The sequence below is a fragment of the Heptranchias perlo genome, chromosome 11, assembly GCF_035084215.1.
Source record: "Heptranchias perlo isolate sHepPer1 chromosome 11, sHepPer1.hap1, whole genome shotgun sequence".
Classification (NCBI taxonomy): Eukaryota; Metazoa; Chordata; class Chondrichthyes; order Hexanchiformes; family Hexanchidae; genus Heptranchias; species Heptranchias perlo.
Window position 1 is genome coordinate 43,389,141 of NC_090335.1, and position 15,015 is coordinate 43,404,155.

The 15,015-nt window shown below is 39.4% G+C and overlaps 1 protein-coding gene across 2 annotated transcripts in view; it reads left to right on the plus strand.

The window, feature by feature from the left end:
• Positions 1–15,015, plus strand: part of usp9 (ubiquitin specific peptidase 9) — a 269,941-nt gene that overhangs the window by 160,062 nt on the left and 94,864 nt on the right. For both annotated transcript variants that reach the window (XM_067992885.1, XM_067992886.1), the window contains exons 22-26: positions 1,873–2,003; positions 3,108–3,386; positions 3,907–4,032; positions 9,998–10,123; positions 12,610–12,776. In XM_067992885.1, the coding sequence (XP_067848986.1) occupies positions 1,873–2,003; positions 3,108–3,386; positions 3,907–4,032; positions 9,998–10,123; positions 12,610–12,776 (829 nt within the window). The remainder of the gene's footprint in view (positions 1–1,872; positions 2,004–3,107; positions 3,387–3,906; positions 4,033–9,997; positions 10,124–12,609; positions 12,777–15,015) is intronic.

Below are 15,015 nucleotides of genomic sequence, written 5' to 3' on the forward strand. Positions count from 1 at the left end.
GCGCCAATGGTGAAGGGAGTGAATGTTTAGGGTGGTGGATGGGGTGCCAATCAAGCGGGCTGCTTTATCTTGGATGCTGTCAAGCTTCTTGAGTGTTGTTGGAGCTGTACTCATCCAAGCAAGTGGACCTCATCCCAATGCCTTCCAAGAACCTACACCACCCGCTCTGGTTCCGTACCCCAGGCTGTTCCCTATTTGCCACCTGCTTATTCCTTCCCATGTGCTCGTCCCATCCATTGCTTCCTGTTTTTAGTCCCCAGCTGTAGTTTCTCTCATTTGCATGTGTTACATCAGCTTGATCATGGTACCCATCTCTGACCAGTACATTTTACCTGGCATCCCCTTCTTAACCTGGACTTCAACAATGAAAGACATATGAATTGATAACATCAATAAAGGAACATGTGATTCCAATATAAAGATTTGAATCCATACAGGAGAGGGAAGAGACGGAGTGAAGGACAGACTTGATAATTAGAAACACCGTCTGACGCAGAGCCGCAGACCATAAGAAAGAAATTGCATTCATGTACCTTACAAAGTGCTTTCCAGCCAATGAAATATTTTTGAACTTTAGTCAAGCAATAGCCAATTTGCACATAACAAGGTTCCACAAACAGGAAAGTGATGAATGATGAGTTCATGTAGGATGAGGGATGTATGCTGGCCAGGACACTAGAAGAACTTCACCCCCCTCTTCGAAAAAGTGCCATGTAATCTCATGTCAATCTGAACAGGTAGACGGGATCTCAGTTTAACATCTCATCTGAAAGACGGCACCTTGGACAATGCAGTACTCTGTCATTGTTGCACTGAAGTGTGAGCCTAGATTATATGGTCAAGTCCTGGAGTGGGGCTTGAACCCACAACCTTCTGATTTACAGGCAAGAATGATACCATTGAACCAAATTGACACCATACAGTGAGAACAGTACACAATTGCCATAAAGAAACCAGATACGATTTAAAAAGTAAACGGAGAAAAAATTACTGATACATTGTATTTCATAGTATAATACAATGTATTATCTAACACTCCTGTCCTAATAAAAGTATATTGTTTGACTTGCCAGAAGTAATGCCATTGAAGATCTGCTGGTGTTAAATAAAAATTAATTTCATCAGTTTCTGTTCTGGTTGTTCCATTTGATTTCCTAGAATCTTACAGCACTGGAGGAGGCCATTGGACCCAATGTGCCTGTGCCTGCTCTTTGAAAGAGCTATCCAATTAGTCCCACTCCCCTGCTCTTCCGCATAGCCCTGCAGTTTTTTCCTTTTCAAGTATATATCCAATTCCCTTTTGAAAGTTATTATTGAATCTGCTTCCACCATCCTTTCAGGCAGTGCATTCCCGATCATCACAACTCGCTGAGTCAAAACATTTCTTACCTCCCCTCTGGTTCTTTTGCCATTTTCCTTAAATCTGTGTCCTCTGGTTACTGATCATCTTGCCAGTGGAAACAGTTTTACCCTATCTATCCTATCAAAACCAGTCATAATTTTTAATACTTCTATTAAATTCCCCCCTTAACCTTCTCTGCTCAAAGGAGAACTATCCCAGCTTTTCTAGTCTCTACACATAACTGAATTCATTTCATGGCATGGCATGTCATTGGTGTCTGTTAAATCAATCTTATTACAGAGGTTTGTTTTTATTTCTAATCACTTTATAATGTGTTTCTAAAAGTATTTTGAATTACATGGTTTTTCTGTGGATCGCAACATACATTTGCTGAAGTATGACTTGATTAAGTGCATTCAAGTGACATGGAACAATGGGAACATTAAAATCTTAAATCTGTTGTCATTCACTGTTCCCAATAATAGCCATTTTTTAAGGTTGTTATCTGACATTCTTTTTATCTTTTCCAGATAACACTACAGTAGAAAAACTTCGTGCTATTTGCTTGGATCATGCAAAGCTCGGTGAGAGCAGCCTCAGTCCAAACCTTGACTCCCTTTTCTTTGGACAATCTGCCTCTCAGGTGTTATACCTAACTGAGGTGTGTAATGCAGTCTATTTCCAGTTATGATGCAGTATTGCACAAAGGATAAAAATTATCTTTTTTAGTAAAAGGGATATAGGGGAAAGAACTTGGGACTTGGCATTTGAGTGCAGGGCATAGAGAAAGGTACCTATCTGTGACATTGTCGTTGACCTGCTTTAGACCACTGTCTCTGCCTCTCTAATACCAGAGACTTTGAGGTGCAGGACTGAAACGTAATGAGGTGACTGATTTTCCCTCCTTCCTCCATTGTATGGTTGAAATCACTGTGAGAATTCTATAACTTTCCACTCTGATGTAATTTCTTTGTATACCACGTGATGTCCAGAGAAAAACTAAATTATTACTTGCGTTGATGCTTTGAAGCATTTGTCCCCTCTCGTGATCTTAACTGCCATTTTGTTTTCAAATGCATCTTCCCTGCAATAATTGCAAACCTGCTAAGGGAATTACGTAGACATTTTAAAAAAAAAACTTCACATTTACAAGGAAAAAGATGTTACCTTTTTCAACAATGTTGCAGTTTTATTGATGCTGTAATATAATGTATAAATCAGTCCTATTTAGGTTTCTCAGGAGCAGTTCATTTTCGGTATGGTTAGGTACGCACAGTAATAGTTGGCATAATTAGGATGATATGTTACATTCCAACATTTCTGATTCCAGCAGGGATTCCCAAGCAGGCTGAAACCATAATTGTGTTAGGTGGTCAAAGTTACATTTTTGCATTTTTCCTCCTCTTACTACTGATTGGTTATTTTAGCACAATTATAATTTTATCTTCAATCCTGGTGCCTTTACTGTGGCATCAGGGTGAAAAAACTGCAACTTAATTGAATAGGATCTGATCTTGAAAATGGAAATACTGAACATAAAAATTATAATGCTGAATGTTAACAGAAGATTTCTGAAGGAATACTTTATTCATGAAATGCAATCTTTGACTGAAATGGTAAATTAACCATAGGCAAAAAAACTAGCTTGTGAAATAGTGTTTATAAGCAAATTTAGACTTCTGCTTTGGAATCTAATGATGGCTTAATATTTATATTTGGCTGAAATTGGTTACTTTTCCTCTTAACATATTACTTTTCTATGCAGGTAGTTTATGCTTTGTTAATGCCTGCCAGTGCACCTTTGGGAGAAGATGCAAGTGATTTCCAGTACAATTTTTTAAAAAGTGGTGGTGTATCCCTTGTTCTGGGCATGCTTACCAGGAATAACTTCCTGCTAAATGCAGACATGGAGACTCGAAGGGCTGCATATCTTAATGCACTAAAAATAGCCAAATTATTGCTCACAGCAGTTGGATATGGCCACGTTAGAGCTGTGGCAGAAGCGTTTCAGCCAGTTGTGGAGGGTTCAAGCACCGTTTCACCAGTACGTATCCATTTTTTCTTATTAATATAGAAAGCCTGATGTTGTCTTCTGAATGTTAAGGACATGGAGCTTGTTGGCAGTATGGGTTTTCTGATTGTTGATTTTGATAAAAGTAAGTTAAACATGCAGCCAGTGTGTTTCAAGCTGTAATCTGGTTGAGGGAGGGGGCGTTTCGATGACCGTTATGACTTTTGAAATCAGTTTGACCTCATCTGAATCCCTTTCAAGATGTGGACTTGTAGTTTGTCTCAGACATTTTTTCTAATCTGTGTTTTTAAATGTGCAGTTCTGTTTATTGACGGACTTCATAAATTTGTTTATGCTTCCATTTTTTTGAGGGATTGAAGCCTTGTTGAAAATATTTTTGTGGCTTATTAAGATTTAGTGTCTTCATATTGGAAACAAAAGTTGAGGTCGTTGTTTCTTTTATTGGTTGCATAAAGTTTGAATTTTTTGTGTTTCAAGCGAAACATTATATGCTATGCTGTATTTTGTTGAAGTTTGTTTTGTTTTTGAACAGATAAATCATGCTACTCATAGCCAGGCTGTAGTTCTACAGAATGCTCTGCATAACATTCCTAATCCCACTTCAGAATGTATGTTGCGAAATGTAGCCATTCGCCTTGCACAGCAGATTTCAGACGAGGTTAGTATGCTTTTGTTTTATAGTTGTGGATTATATTTGTCAAATGTATGCAACAAGAATCTTGAATCTTTTTTGTCCTCTTCATTACAATCTAGTATTGTAAAAGAATGCTATTAAATGGGGCTAAAGAAATCATCTAATTTTAAAATGAATATTATATGTAATAGAATATAAAAGAATATTGTAAATATTGTGCAGACCTGTATCCTTGTTAAAGCTTTAAAAAAGCTACTAGATGATTTTGTGCGAGTACAGGCCAAGTGAAAAATTGAATCTGCCTGCTAACGAGTACTGACCCTGCCCCAGTCTTTGCCAACCGCTTTACAGACTCGCACTGCCATCAGTGGCCACATATCCAGCTGAGCTCTTTGCTTACCTCAGCAATTAGAAAATAGGGTCAATTATTGGTGGTTGTATTTCTATTAACACTTTGCTCAATACAATGCTACTTTCCCTTTGCTCCCAAGAATAGTTATCGTGAGAAATAGCAGTATTAGCACGAGGATAAACTAGGGTTAGCCTCATTAACCAATTATGTGGTTCTGTATGTTCTGTCTGAGGTCTCAGCCAAAGACCATAACTAGTTGTCACAAAGCTTTCATATATGACCACCTGATTGCCAGAATCCATGAGTGGCTTTGTTATTTAATCAAGCATGTGGAGCCAAGTGAAGTTGGGAAGGAAGAAGCAATCTTGATTCCCAACTAAGTCCAGACCATCATCAGTTTAATAAAATGACAGCCGTTGATGATCAACATGGTTCCTTTCAGTGCAAACAGAAACAAAAAGGGGCCATATTTTATTGAAAAAAGAACTAATCGAAGGCATGGGGATCATTTATCCTTTGCACTGTAGTAGTTTTTGTAAGTACTTCTATGCACTGATCATCTGCCATCCAGAGAAGTGAGGGTGGAACCTCGTTTCGATGGCTGAGTGAGGGAAACTATTGGAGAAGATTACTTAAGTTCAGGAGGTGACTTTGCCGTGGTGCTTTTGTTGCCCAAGAGATGCAGTAACTTTCCCGAGACACAAAAATGATTCTTGAAGTTAGAAAAGTTTATGGTTTTCGCTCTGTTTTGTTGTCCCAAAACAGATGGCAGATTTTTATGCCAAAATGGATTTACGGTCTTGAATGCCTACCATGCAGCTCAAATTCTTCCCCCTAAAATGTTAGGGATAAGATTTATTCTTGTTGCTCCTCAGACTGATAGCAGCAGCAAAATGCAAGACGATTTGAACTAAACTTTTGTTACTTGTATGATTTAAATCAATGAGTGTTAATTGTATTCAGGTGGCGGGTATCAAATCAGGACACTCTTATCCTTATAGGAGAGCTTATCAAGGGTGTGGTGTGTGTGTGTGTAAGGGGAATGTCTGTGAATAAAAGCTTGGAAACAACTAAAGACTTGGCTCTAGTCTTCTATCCTTCACCACATGGCTATCCAATTTTGACAACTTTCTCTCTCACTATTGTTCCCCAAACACCACCAATAGCCCCAGGGTGTAAATCAACCAGAAGGCAGCTACTGTCTTCAAATGTTCACTTATTACGGCTAAGGAGTACCCTCTCAGTTATTACCTTTAGGACCATGTCTCCTTGCATGTAATCAGATTGAGCATTTAGCGACAAACTTGTCCTCATAACAGCATAACAAGTCTGCAGCAGTTTGCCGAGGGTTTGAATAGACCATCACGATCGTGTGGGTTGCCCTAGTCCTTGACTGGTGTCAAAAGATGCAGGGTTGATGTCAGTCTTATAGTTGATATGTACACTTCACAGGCATTCATAGTTTAATGGCAGGCACATTAGGCAGAGACAGTTTCTTCTTTCTGATTACATTGTGATAAAGCTCAGTTTGGGGGAGTGGATGGTGCAGCAGATTGTATGTTCGCCTTTTATCAGTGATTACACCTTTCACCTACATTTGAATCCAACACTGACTGACTTGCGCAGAGTTTAGATGGTCTCAACTAGTTTCTTGTGAACATGGGTCTGTTACACAATTGGTCCTAATTTGAGACTAATTGACAATCTTACACAGAGGCTGCAGAATCACTGGTGTTGGAACTGGGGGAAATGGCATACTATTTCAGGTAGAAGATTCTCTTCTGGCAGGGAGCATTATTCTAAATTTAACCCTATTATACTTTACCTGGGTCTTAGCATTAACTTCAATCACTGTCTTCACAAAAGAGGGGGACGACGCAGACATTGTAGTTGAGGAGGAGTGTGAAATATTGGATGGGATAAACGTAGTGAGAGGAAGTTTAGCATCTTTGAAAGTAGGTAAATCACCAGGCGCGGATGAAATGTATCCCGGCTGTTAAGAGAAGCTCTGACCATTTTCCAATCCTCCCTGGCTACAGGCGTGGTGCAAGAGGATTGGAGGACTGCTAACGTTGTCCCATTGTTTAAAAAGGGAGAAAGAGATAGACTGAGTAATTATAGGCCCATCAGTCTAACCTCAGTGGTGGGCACATTATTAGAATCAGTTCTGAGGGACAGCATAAACCATCATTTAGAAAAGCACGGGCTAATCAAGGACAGTCAGCATGGATTTGTTAAGGAAAGATCATGTCTGTCTACTTGATGGAATTTTTTGAGGAGGTAACAAGGAGGGTTGATGAGGGTAATGCGTTTGATGTAGTGTACATGGATTTTAGCAAGGCTTTTGACAAGGTCACACAAGGAGATTTAATTGAGATATATAAAATTATGACTGGACTAGGTAGAGTGGATAGGGAGGACCTATTTCCCTTAGCAAGGGGCCAGTGACCAGGGAGCATAGATTTAAAGTAATTGGTAGAAGGATTAGAGGGGAGCTGAGGAGAAATGTTTTCACCCAGAGGGTGGTGGGGGTCTGGAACTCACTGCCTGAAAGGGGGGTAGAGGCAGAAATCCTCAACTCATTTTAAAAAGTACTTAGATGTGCACTTGAATTGTTGTAACCTACAGGGCTATGAACCAAGTGCTGGAAAGTGGGATTGAGCTGGATAGCTCTTTTTCGGCTGGCAAGGACACGATGGGCCGAATGGCCTCCTGTGCCATAACTTTCCATGATTCTATGATCAACTTGAGCTCAAAATGCCCCCCAAAAAACTATCTTTTTTTCCTGTTCCTGAGTCTCCTAGGCTCCTTAAATGGCTGCAGTAACAGCTGTAGTGCCACAGACCTCCCCATGAGGAGGTGCGTGAGATTTTATAATTGATTCACAGGCACATCTGAACCACAGCCCTTTGTATGAAGACTTAGATTAAGCATTTGGACAACAGGCCTTCCACTTTGTGGAATATAAATGTCTCGCATAACTGATGAGATCACCTTGAAGTTAAATGCCTGGCTTGATTGGTTTACAGAAAAGCACGCATTTGCTGTTGGAGCTCTGCACTTCCAATTGGTGGAACCACCGTTCTATGGGGTATGGTTGTGTTGATGCTGTGGTAAGGAAGATGGTGTTAATGCATTCACAAATTTTATGGTTGGTGAGCTTGGCTGGGACCTGCTGCTGCTTAGCGAGAGCTCAAATAAATACTTGACAGTTGTCTCATGACATACTTGTAAGTATCTTCCTAGAGAAGGAGGTAAACCAGGTAGAAGTGTCTCTGGGGTCAAGTCAGCTCAAAGATAATATGCCTGCTAATGGGAGTTGAAACTGAGTAGGTCCTGATGTGGCAGACTTGATAACTGTTAGCTGAGCTAACCAGATCTTCAGTACCCCAACTCACTCATACTTGTAAGTATAGATGTATCCTATGCCTAAACTCTGGGCTTAGGTAAGTGGAGTGTGTGCCTACATACGCTCAAGACTTCTAAGCCTCATATCTGTGCATATCAGACATCTGGCTGACCAAAAGGTTTTGTATTTTCTCAATGTCTGCTGATTTTAGACTGTCCAAATCCCTTTTGGGTGGTATTCAGATTGTATCGGCTGTAGCATGATCTTGGTGCTCACATGCTATTTTTGTTATTTCCTTTTATTCTGTGTTTAGTCAGCTGCAGTGTGCTGTTTGGTCTTTTGAGCAGATCATAAAAAGTTTGGTCTTTTTTCAACGTAAAGTATGTTTAGAGCAGCTGTACCTATATGGTGCCTCACTGTGATGGCTTGAAACTTTTTTCAGACAAATTTAACCTCAATGATTAATTTGAGCTTAATAAATATAAGCAGTTGATGCTATTCAAGTGCTGTTACTGAGATTTCAATTGCTTTTTTCCCTCCAATTTTCTCCATTCCTCTCCTGCAGGCACTAACTCATGCTGAGGTATGGTTCCATGAGTTCTGGAAATTCTGTAACCTTGCTTAAGTGCTCATTCTTCACATGGGCCTAGATAGTGCTATCAGGCTATTTGACATTGGAGGGCATCTCAGCTGACTAATCCTGTCCTCCTCCGATATATACATATGCACGTTTTCCAGCAAGAGATTGCTGTGGGTAGCAATCAGAACCAGGAACTCAGTCCAGTTCTCCTCTTCCTTCTCTAGACTGGGGTGCTGAGACCAACTAGTGCCCTTACTGCCCCTGTTTATCAGCTAACTCAGCATAGACTGGGACCTTCCTGATCTGTCTGGCTGAATACCATGACAAGGTAGTGTATTTATGAACAGCTTTTAAATTTGTTTTATATTTAATTTTGACAGTATGGTTCTCCATTACTTCATTGAAAGGAAGCATATCAAACAAAACATTAATTTTGGGCTCTAAATGGCTCAGTTGGTAAATGTATAGCATGGTACGATTACTGAGCCAGACAGACCAGAAAGGTCCCAGGTTTGATCGCTGGTCTGTGCTAAGTTAGCTGATCTCAACTGGAGCGGAAGTTGGGATACTGTAATTGGCTTCAGCAACCCTATGTTAAGTGGTGAAAAAATCAGATAGAGTTTTTGCCCCTGATTGCCATCTAGTGACCACTTATAGAAGTATACAAATTAGTTCAAAATGGACTTGGCTGTTGGCTGAATCGTATGCTAACACTAAAATCGAGGGGAACTTAACCCCAGCTACCAACTTTGAGAAGAGATCAGCAAGAAATTTGTGGGGGGAAGCTTGAAAGGTTGAACCTACAACTTTAAATACCATATACATCACAAGCTTAGAGCTGCTATTGTCAGTATTTAAAATTAATGGGTATTATTTCATGATCTATACAGCAAACCAAGAAAGAAGTTCACTGCGACAGACCTGGTACAGATGACTAGAGAGAAATGGCCTTTTGTTTTGTAATATTATGCACCAAAACGAACTACTCTGAAAATCAGTGACAAAGCAAATGGTAGCCCAAAGGAGGCCTGATGTGTAAATACTAGAGGCAACTAAAACTTAGATTTTTATTTGAGAATTTTTTTTTGTCAATTTTACTTGGCAAAAGGTAGGGTGTTAACTTGTTTTCTGATCTGTGGTTTTGAATCTTATGAAATGCTGAAATTGTGATTGACACAATAGGTTAATGCAACATTTTTCCACCTCTACATTTGAATCCAACAATCGGTTGAAATTTTTGTGTTCCAAGTGTAAGGGTTTTTTGTGAAAATGAGTATGGGCAGTCTTGACCCAATTCCAACTGGGTATAAGCCCACAACACACAAGTTACCCCTAATATGGCACTACATTGGTAACTATTTTACATTAGGTGAGTGTCATCTACAGACCTATGATGGGCTAATTGACAACTCTCTGATATAAATCAGGGAAACTTTATACCCTAGCTTCATGCTGAGTGCCCAAAATGGTGAAATGTTGAATTTCCCAGTACTAACACCATTTTCTATGAGCATTAAGGGGATGGAGCAGGAGAAAAAAAGATACTTGGGGTCTGTAATAAGTTCTTAGATAATTTCTCAAGTATTCCTTGATCTTGATTATAGTTATGCATATGCTATGTAAAGAAAATGTGACCATTTCAACATTATATTGTGTAAGCCAGAATTTTATTTTTAATTTTGTTAATCTTTATTGTTTTCTCTCCAAGGCCTCGAAATACATCCCAGACATTTGTGTTATTAGAGCAGTGCAAAAAATTGTCTGGGCCTCAGGTTGTGGTTCAATACAGCTTGTGTTCAGTTCAAGCGAAGAGATTAGCAAGATATATGAAAAAGTAAGTTCATTATACATTTTTTTTTGAAGAATTAAATGTCAGGTCAGAATGTCGATTGGGACTGCTAGGCCATAGATGACTCATTTAGGGGGTGAATTTTTTTGGAGCGTCTCCCGCTCCACCGCTGTAACTTGGGAAATCGTGTTCGTGATTGTAAACTGGGTTTCTGCTGAAGTTACAGTGGCGTATTCGGAGAAACTCCAAAGAAGGTCACCCCTTAAGTGTTTGGCAATAAGTTTACGTATTAACTTTAATACTGAACACTGGTTTATGGCACATTTCTTTCATACTGAGTGCACCAAGAGACTTTACGCTTCATTTCTTTCACAACAAATGTGATTTGTTTTCTTTCCCTCAATAATAATTTATTTTATTAGATGTCTTTGTTCAGTGGTAAAGCTGGACTTTAATACCAAAGCCAGATAAATTACATTGTACATTTAACTGGTCTACCCACTGAAATCTTTGGGTACAGCTTTCGTGAGGGGATATAAGCACGAGTGGTGTGATATCAGGTGCTTTTTTTTTATAGATGTGCAGAAGAATGCTATGAATAGATTTCAAATTGAGAAATGCCAACAATTTTCAATTTGGTCAGCAGTGGAGTAGAGAAAACTAGTGAGACTCTTCGAGAGGAGAGAGAGAAGATAAGATTACGGCAGCCAGACATACTCCTAAAAGTAGTAGTAGCTTGAGTCTCCACTTGGCTAAGTTAGTCGCACTTTCACCTTGAGTTAGAAGTTTGAGTGTTCAAGCTGGACTCCAGGACTTGAACACATAACTGAGTAGAATGGGCTATACTCTCTGGAGTTTAGAAGAATGAGAGGTGATTTCATTGAAACATAAAAGATTATGAGGGGGCTTGACAGGGTAGACGCTGAGAGATCATTTCCCCTGGCTAGAGAGCCTAGAACTGGGGGGCTTAATCGCAGGATACGGGTTCAGCCATTCAAGACTGAGATGAGGAATTTCTTCACGCAGAGGGTTGTGAATTTTTGGAATTCTCTATCCCAAAGGGCTGTGGATGCAGAGTCATTGAATATATTCAAGGCTATGATGGATCGCTTTTTGGACTCTAGGGAAATCAAGGGATATGGCGATCGGGAGCAAAAGTGGAGTTAAGGTTGAAGATCAGCCATGACCTGATTGAATAGCGGAGTAGGCCATACGGCTCGAGGGGCCATACGGCCTACTCCTTTCTTATGTTATTATAATCTAGGCTGACATTTCATTGCAGTGTTGAGGGAGTGTTGCATTGCATTGTTGGAGGTGCTATTCTTTAGATGAGATGTTAAATTAGGTGGACATTAAAGAGACCTTGCGATGTGCAAGGTGGTTGCTGTTTATACCCACGTAATTGCACATAACACGAATTATGCATTGTAATTCATTGTATGTGGAGCACTTAATGACATTTAAGAGATGCATTAAGACACTATATAAATGTGAGTTCTTTATATTAAGATCCAGAAAAGAGACAGGAAAAAAGCCAGCTGCACTATGATTCAAGTTAAATCAAGTCAGTCATTATTTGTCAGGAATAACCCTCCATTCAATATTAAGATGGCAGTTCCTCCAGTATCGATGACGTCAGCTGATAGAAGAACAATGTTAATCATGTGAAACTGATGACCTGACTTGAACAGGTGGTAGCCCTTTGGCATGAAGAGAAAGAAACATTCACAACCATGTGCATCTTAAATGTAGAGTTAATGGAGCTTGAAGAATATCTTAAGCAATTAGACATTAGAGGCAATAATATTTTTGTTCTCCAAATTCGTATAACATGACAGGCACATACACAGGCTGGCAATGCAATAACACCAACATTCACTTCTTAAGCAATTGTCCAGAAACATTACCATATCTGTGTGCAGTTACTTCGGCTTATCAACACAACAGGTTAGCACAACTAAAGTGATTTACTCTGATTGTATTGTGTTAAAAGATGTAGGATACTCTGTCTTTGTGATACAAATAAGCTGATGAAGAAAGAATGTGTGTACTGAAATGAGTGACCCATCAGAAGCTGTGAAAATCTTTTTATTTCAACGTAATGTGCTTTAAACCAGTGCACTTTTAAGTAGGATATTCAATGATGAGTTAATAACAAAAAATTCAGAATTCTGAAAATATATATTTAATCAATGTGCGCTTAAATGTATTTCACTGTAGTGAATGGAAGATGGGACTGAACAAGATGTTCCCCTTCTAAAATATAAACCTTAATTTTAATTGTTTCAACGCTGCGAAAGTTACCACTCAGTTTTTCATTTTTCCTGCTCTCATTCTTCCCAGTAACGTTCCTTTGTCTTTGCGGGAGAAGGTGGGGGGGAGGCGGTGCAAGGAAGGGAGATTTTGTGAGAATTGTCTTTCTAATTTATCTGTTTTTGGAAAGTAAGAAATTTAGTAAATGTCTAAATATGCTGTGTTTTCAGTTGTGGGCTCTTACCTTAAACTGCATTTTTGTGTCATTGTACTTGAAGACTAATGCAGGAAATGAGCCAGATTCTGAAGATGAACATGTTTGCTGTGAAGCACTGGAGGTGATGACACTGTGCTTTGCACTGGTTCCAACAGCACTAGATACACTTAGTAAAGAAAAGGCATGGCAGACCTTCATAATTGATTTGCTACTGCACTGTCACAGCAAGTAAGTAATTTTTTTCATGGCTACTTGTGGCTGGAACAATATTAGAGGCCAGTTGATGCAGCATTATGTCTGTGAGCATTTTGCCTCATTATGAAGTTGGTCTGCTTGTTTTGTTTAGCTATGGGGAGGAGGGGGTACTTCCAGTTGAATTTGAGCAGAGCAAATTGACAAGTCAGTTCATGTTGCTGCAGCTTACTTTTTCAACAATGGTTTGAGAGCATCATCGGTAGAGACTGGAAGTTGCTCACTTGCCTACACTGTCAGCTTGCAAGCAGTACAAGAGGGCAGAGAGAATTAAAAGTTTTAAAGCGTAAGACAAGTGTAGCAATAAATTTAAATGTTGAATTCAGTTGTCAATTTCTCACAGCATGGTATCTGAAATATGAAGGGCTGGCATTAATGATTTACGAAGAATTGTTTGGTATTCCAAAATTTAATGAGTTACAGTTCAGTAGATTTGAAACTTGGAGATGACCATGACAAACATGGCTCTTGAAATTTTCATGGTATTCACTGCCAAAAATTAAGTACTTCAAGGAACGTAGGTTTTTCTTTGATGTTTTGAGAATTTTCAAATATAGCGCACTCATGCAGAATTAGCTCTGCTATTACCTCATTATACTTCATGGTCAGAAATCAGTTTGAGTTTGTGGTAAATTCATAAAAGTAGCCTATAATAAAATTGTACTGTAACTTTAGTCAAGTAGTTGTCCATCAGTCTCCTTAGGTAGACTGTCACTTCAAACTAAAGATGAGATTTTAAAGTGATTTGCGATTAAGTTCTTTTCAAAAATAAGGACATTGGGACCTATCTATGTGGTCTTTTAACAATCGTGGAACCATATTGAATTTTCACAAGATTTGGTAAGTGATTTCCTGACAACTGCCATCCAGCTATTGTAATCATCCCAAATTTGTGCAATAAATGTATAACCTCACAGGAAAATAATTGGAAACATGCAATTTTTTAAAAATGTAATTTCTGTTAGGGAAATGGTTGGGTTAATTTAGGAAGATTTACATGATTTCATGGACAATATACTTAATCATTTTTGGAAAAAGAGGTAGCTGATGGATATAGCATCATCCTCTCTGATGGCTGGATGGAATTTACGATTCCCTAATTGATAACTTTTCATTTGGATTTTGTTCCTACTGAAAATGAACATGTTTGCTGTTAGAGGTGATAACACTGCTTTGCACTGGTTCTGACACCACTGGATACACTTAGTAAAGAAAAGGCATGGCAGAATCAAGTTAAACCTATAAACACTGAATTCTGAATCCAAATACATCCCAAACCAACAAAATGTCACTTGGTAGAACTGTTTGATTAAGGCATTGTTCAATTTTCACTAAACAGAGGGCACTCTAGGAACCTAAAAAGATAGAGAGAAATCGCCATTCATTTTCTTTCATCCTCATATGCCTCTTGTGTTCCTCTTAGCTGCTGTTCTGGGCCTGACTGTCTCCAATCCCACTCTTTTCCCTCTTCTGCTCGCCATCATTAACACATTTCTTCCATGCCCCTCCATATCTTAGAGTAACATGCCTTTCTGATTCTTCATTCCACCTCTCCCTATTCTCTCTTCCCCAACTCCTAATTTTCTTTTCTGCCATCAGCCTGGGCTCAAGTCCTCTCTGGGTCCGTAGCTTCTTTCTGTTCCTACCTAGGCATCCCACAACGGCATCTGCCACTGGCTTTCTAAAAACAGAAATGCTTCAGCCTCCTCTTCCTCGTGCACGTCCTGCCACGCTTGCTATCCAGTACTAACTTTCACAAACTGCCTTCTTAGGTATGGATCAATGGCCAAAGTGTCCACTTGCTTGCCAGCAAAGCCCTCCCATCCATAAATGTATCCAGGATGAGTCCATTGACATCTTGCACCTGATTGAAACCTGGCATATAGATGGTGACTTAATTTTCCTTCACCACTCTACTGGCTACATGTTCCACCGCTTCCCCTGTGCAAACCATCGTGGCAGTGGCATTGCATTCATCTCCAGGCCCTACGTTCCTGTTCTGTTACTCTGGCACTTTCTACACTCTACCACACTTCATCCCTCTGTCTCATGCCTCATTTCCTACTTTTGCTCCAATTTCTGTTCGTTCTCAATATCTCCTACTTTGACTCTACGTCTAATTTAGACTGAACTTCATTCAGGCATCTTGGGGCTTTTTTCTACGTTCAAGGCGCTATGTAAACAAAAGTTGTTGTGGTCGTTGTTGTTGTCATTG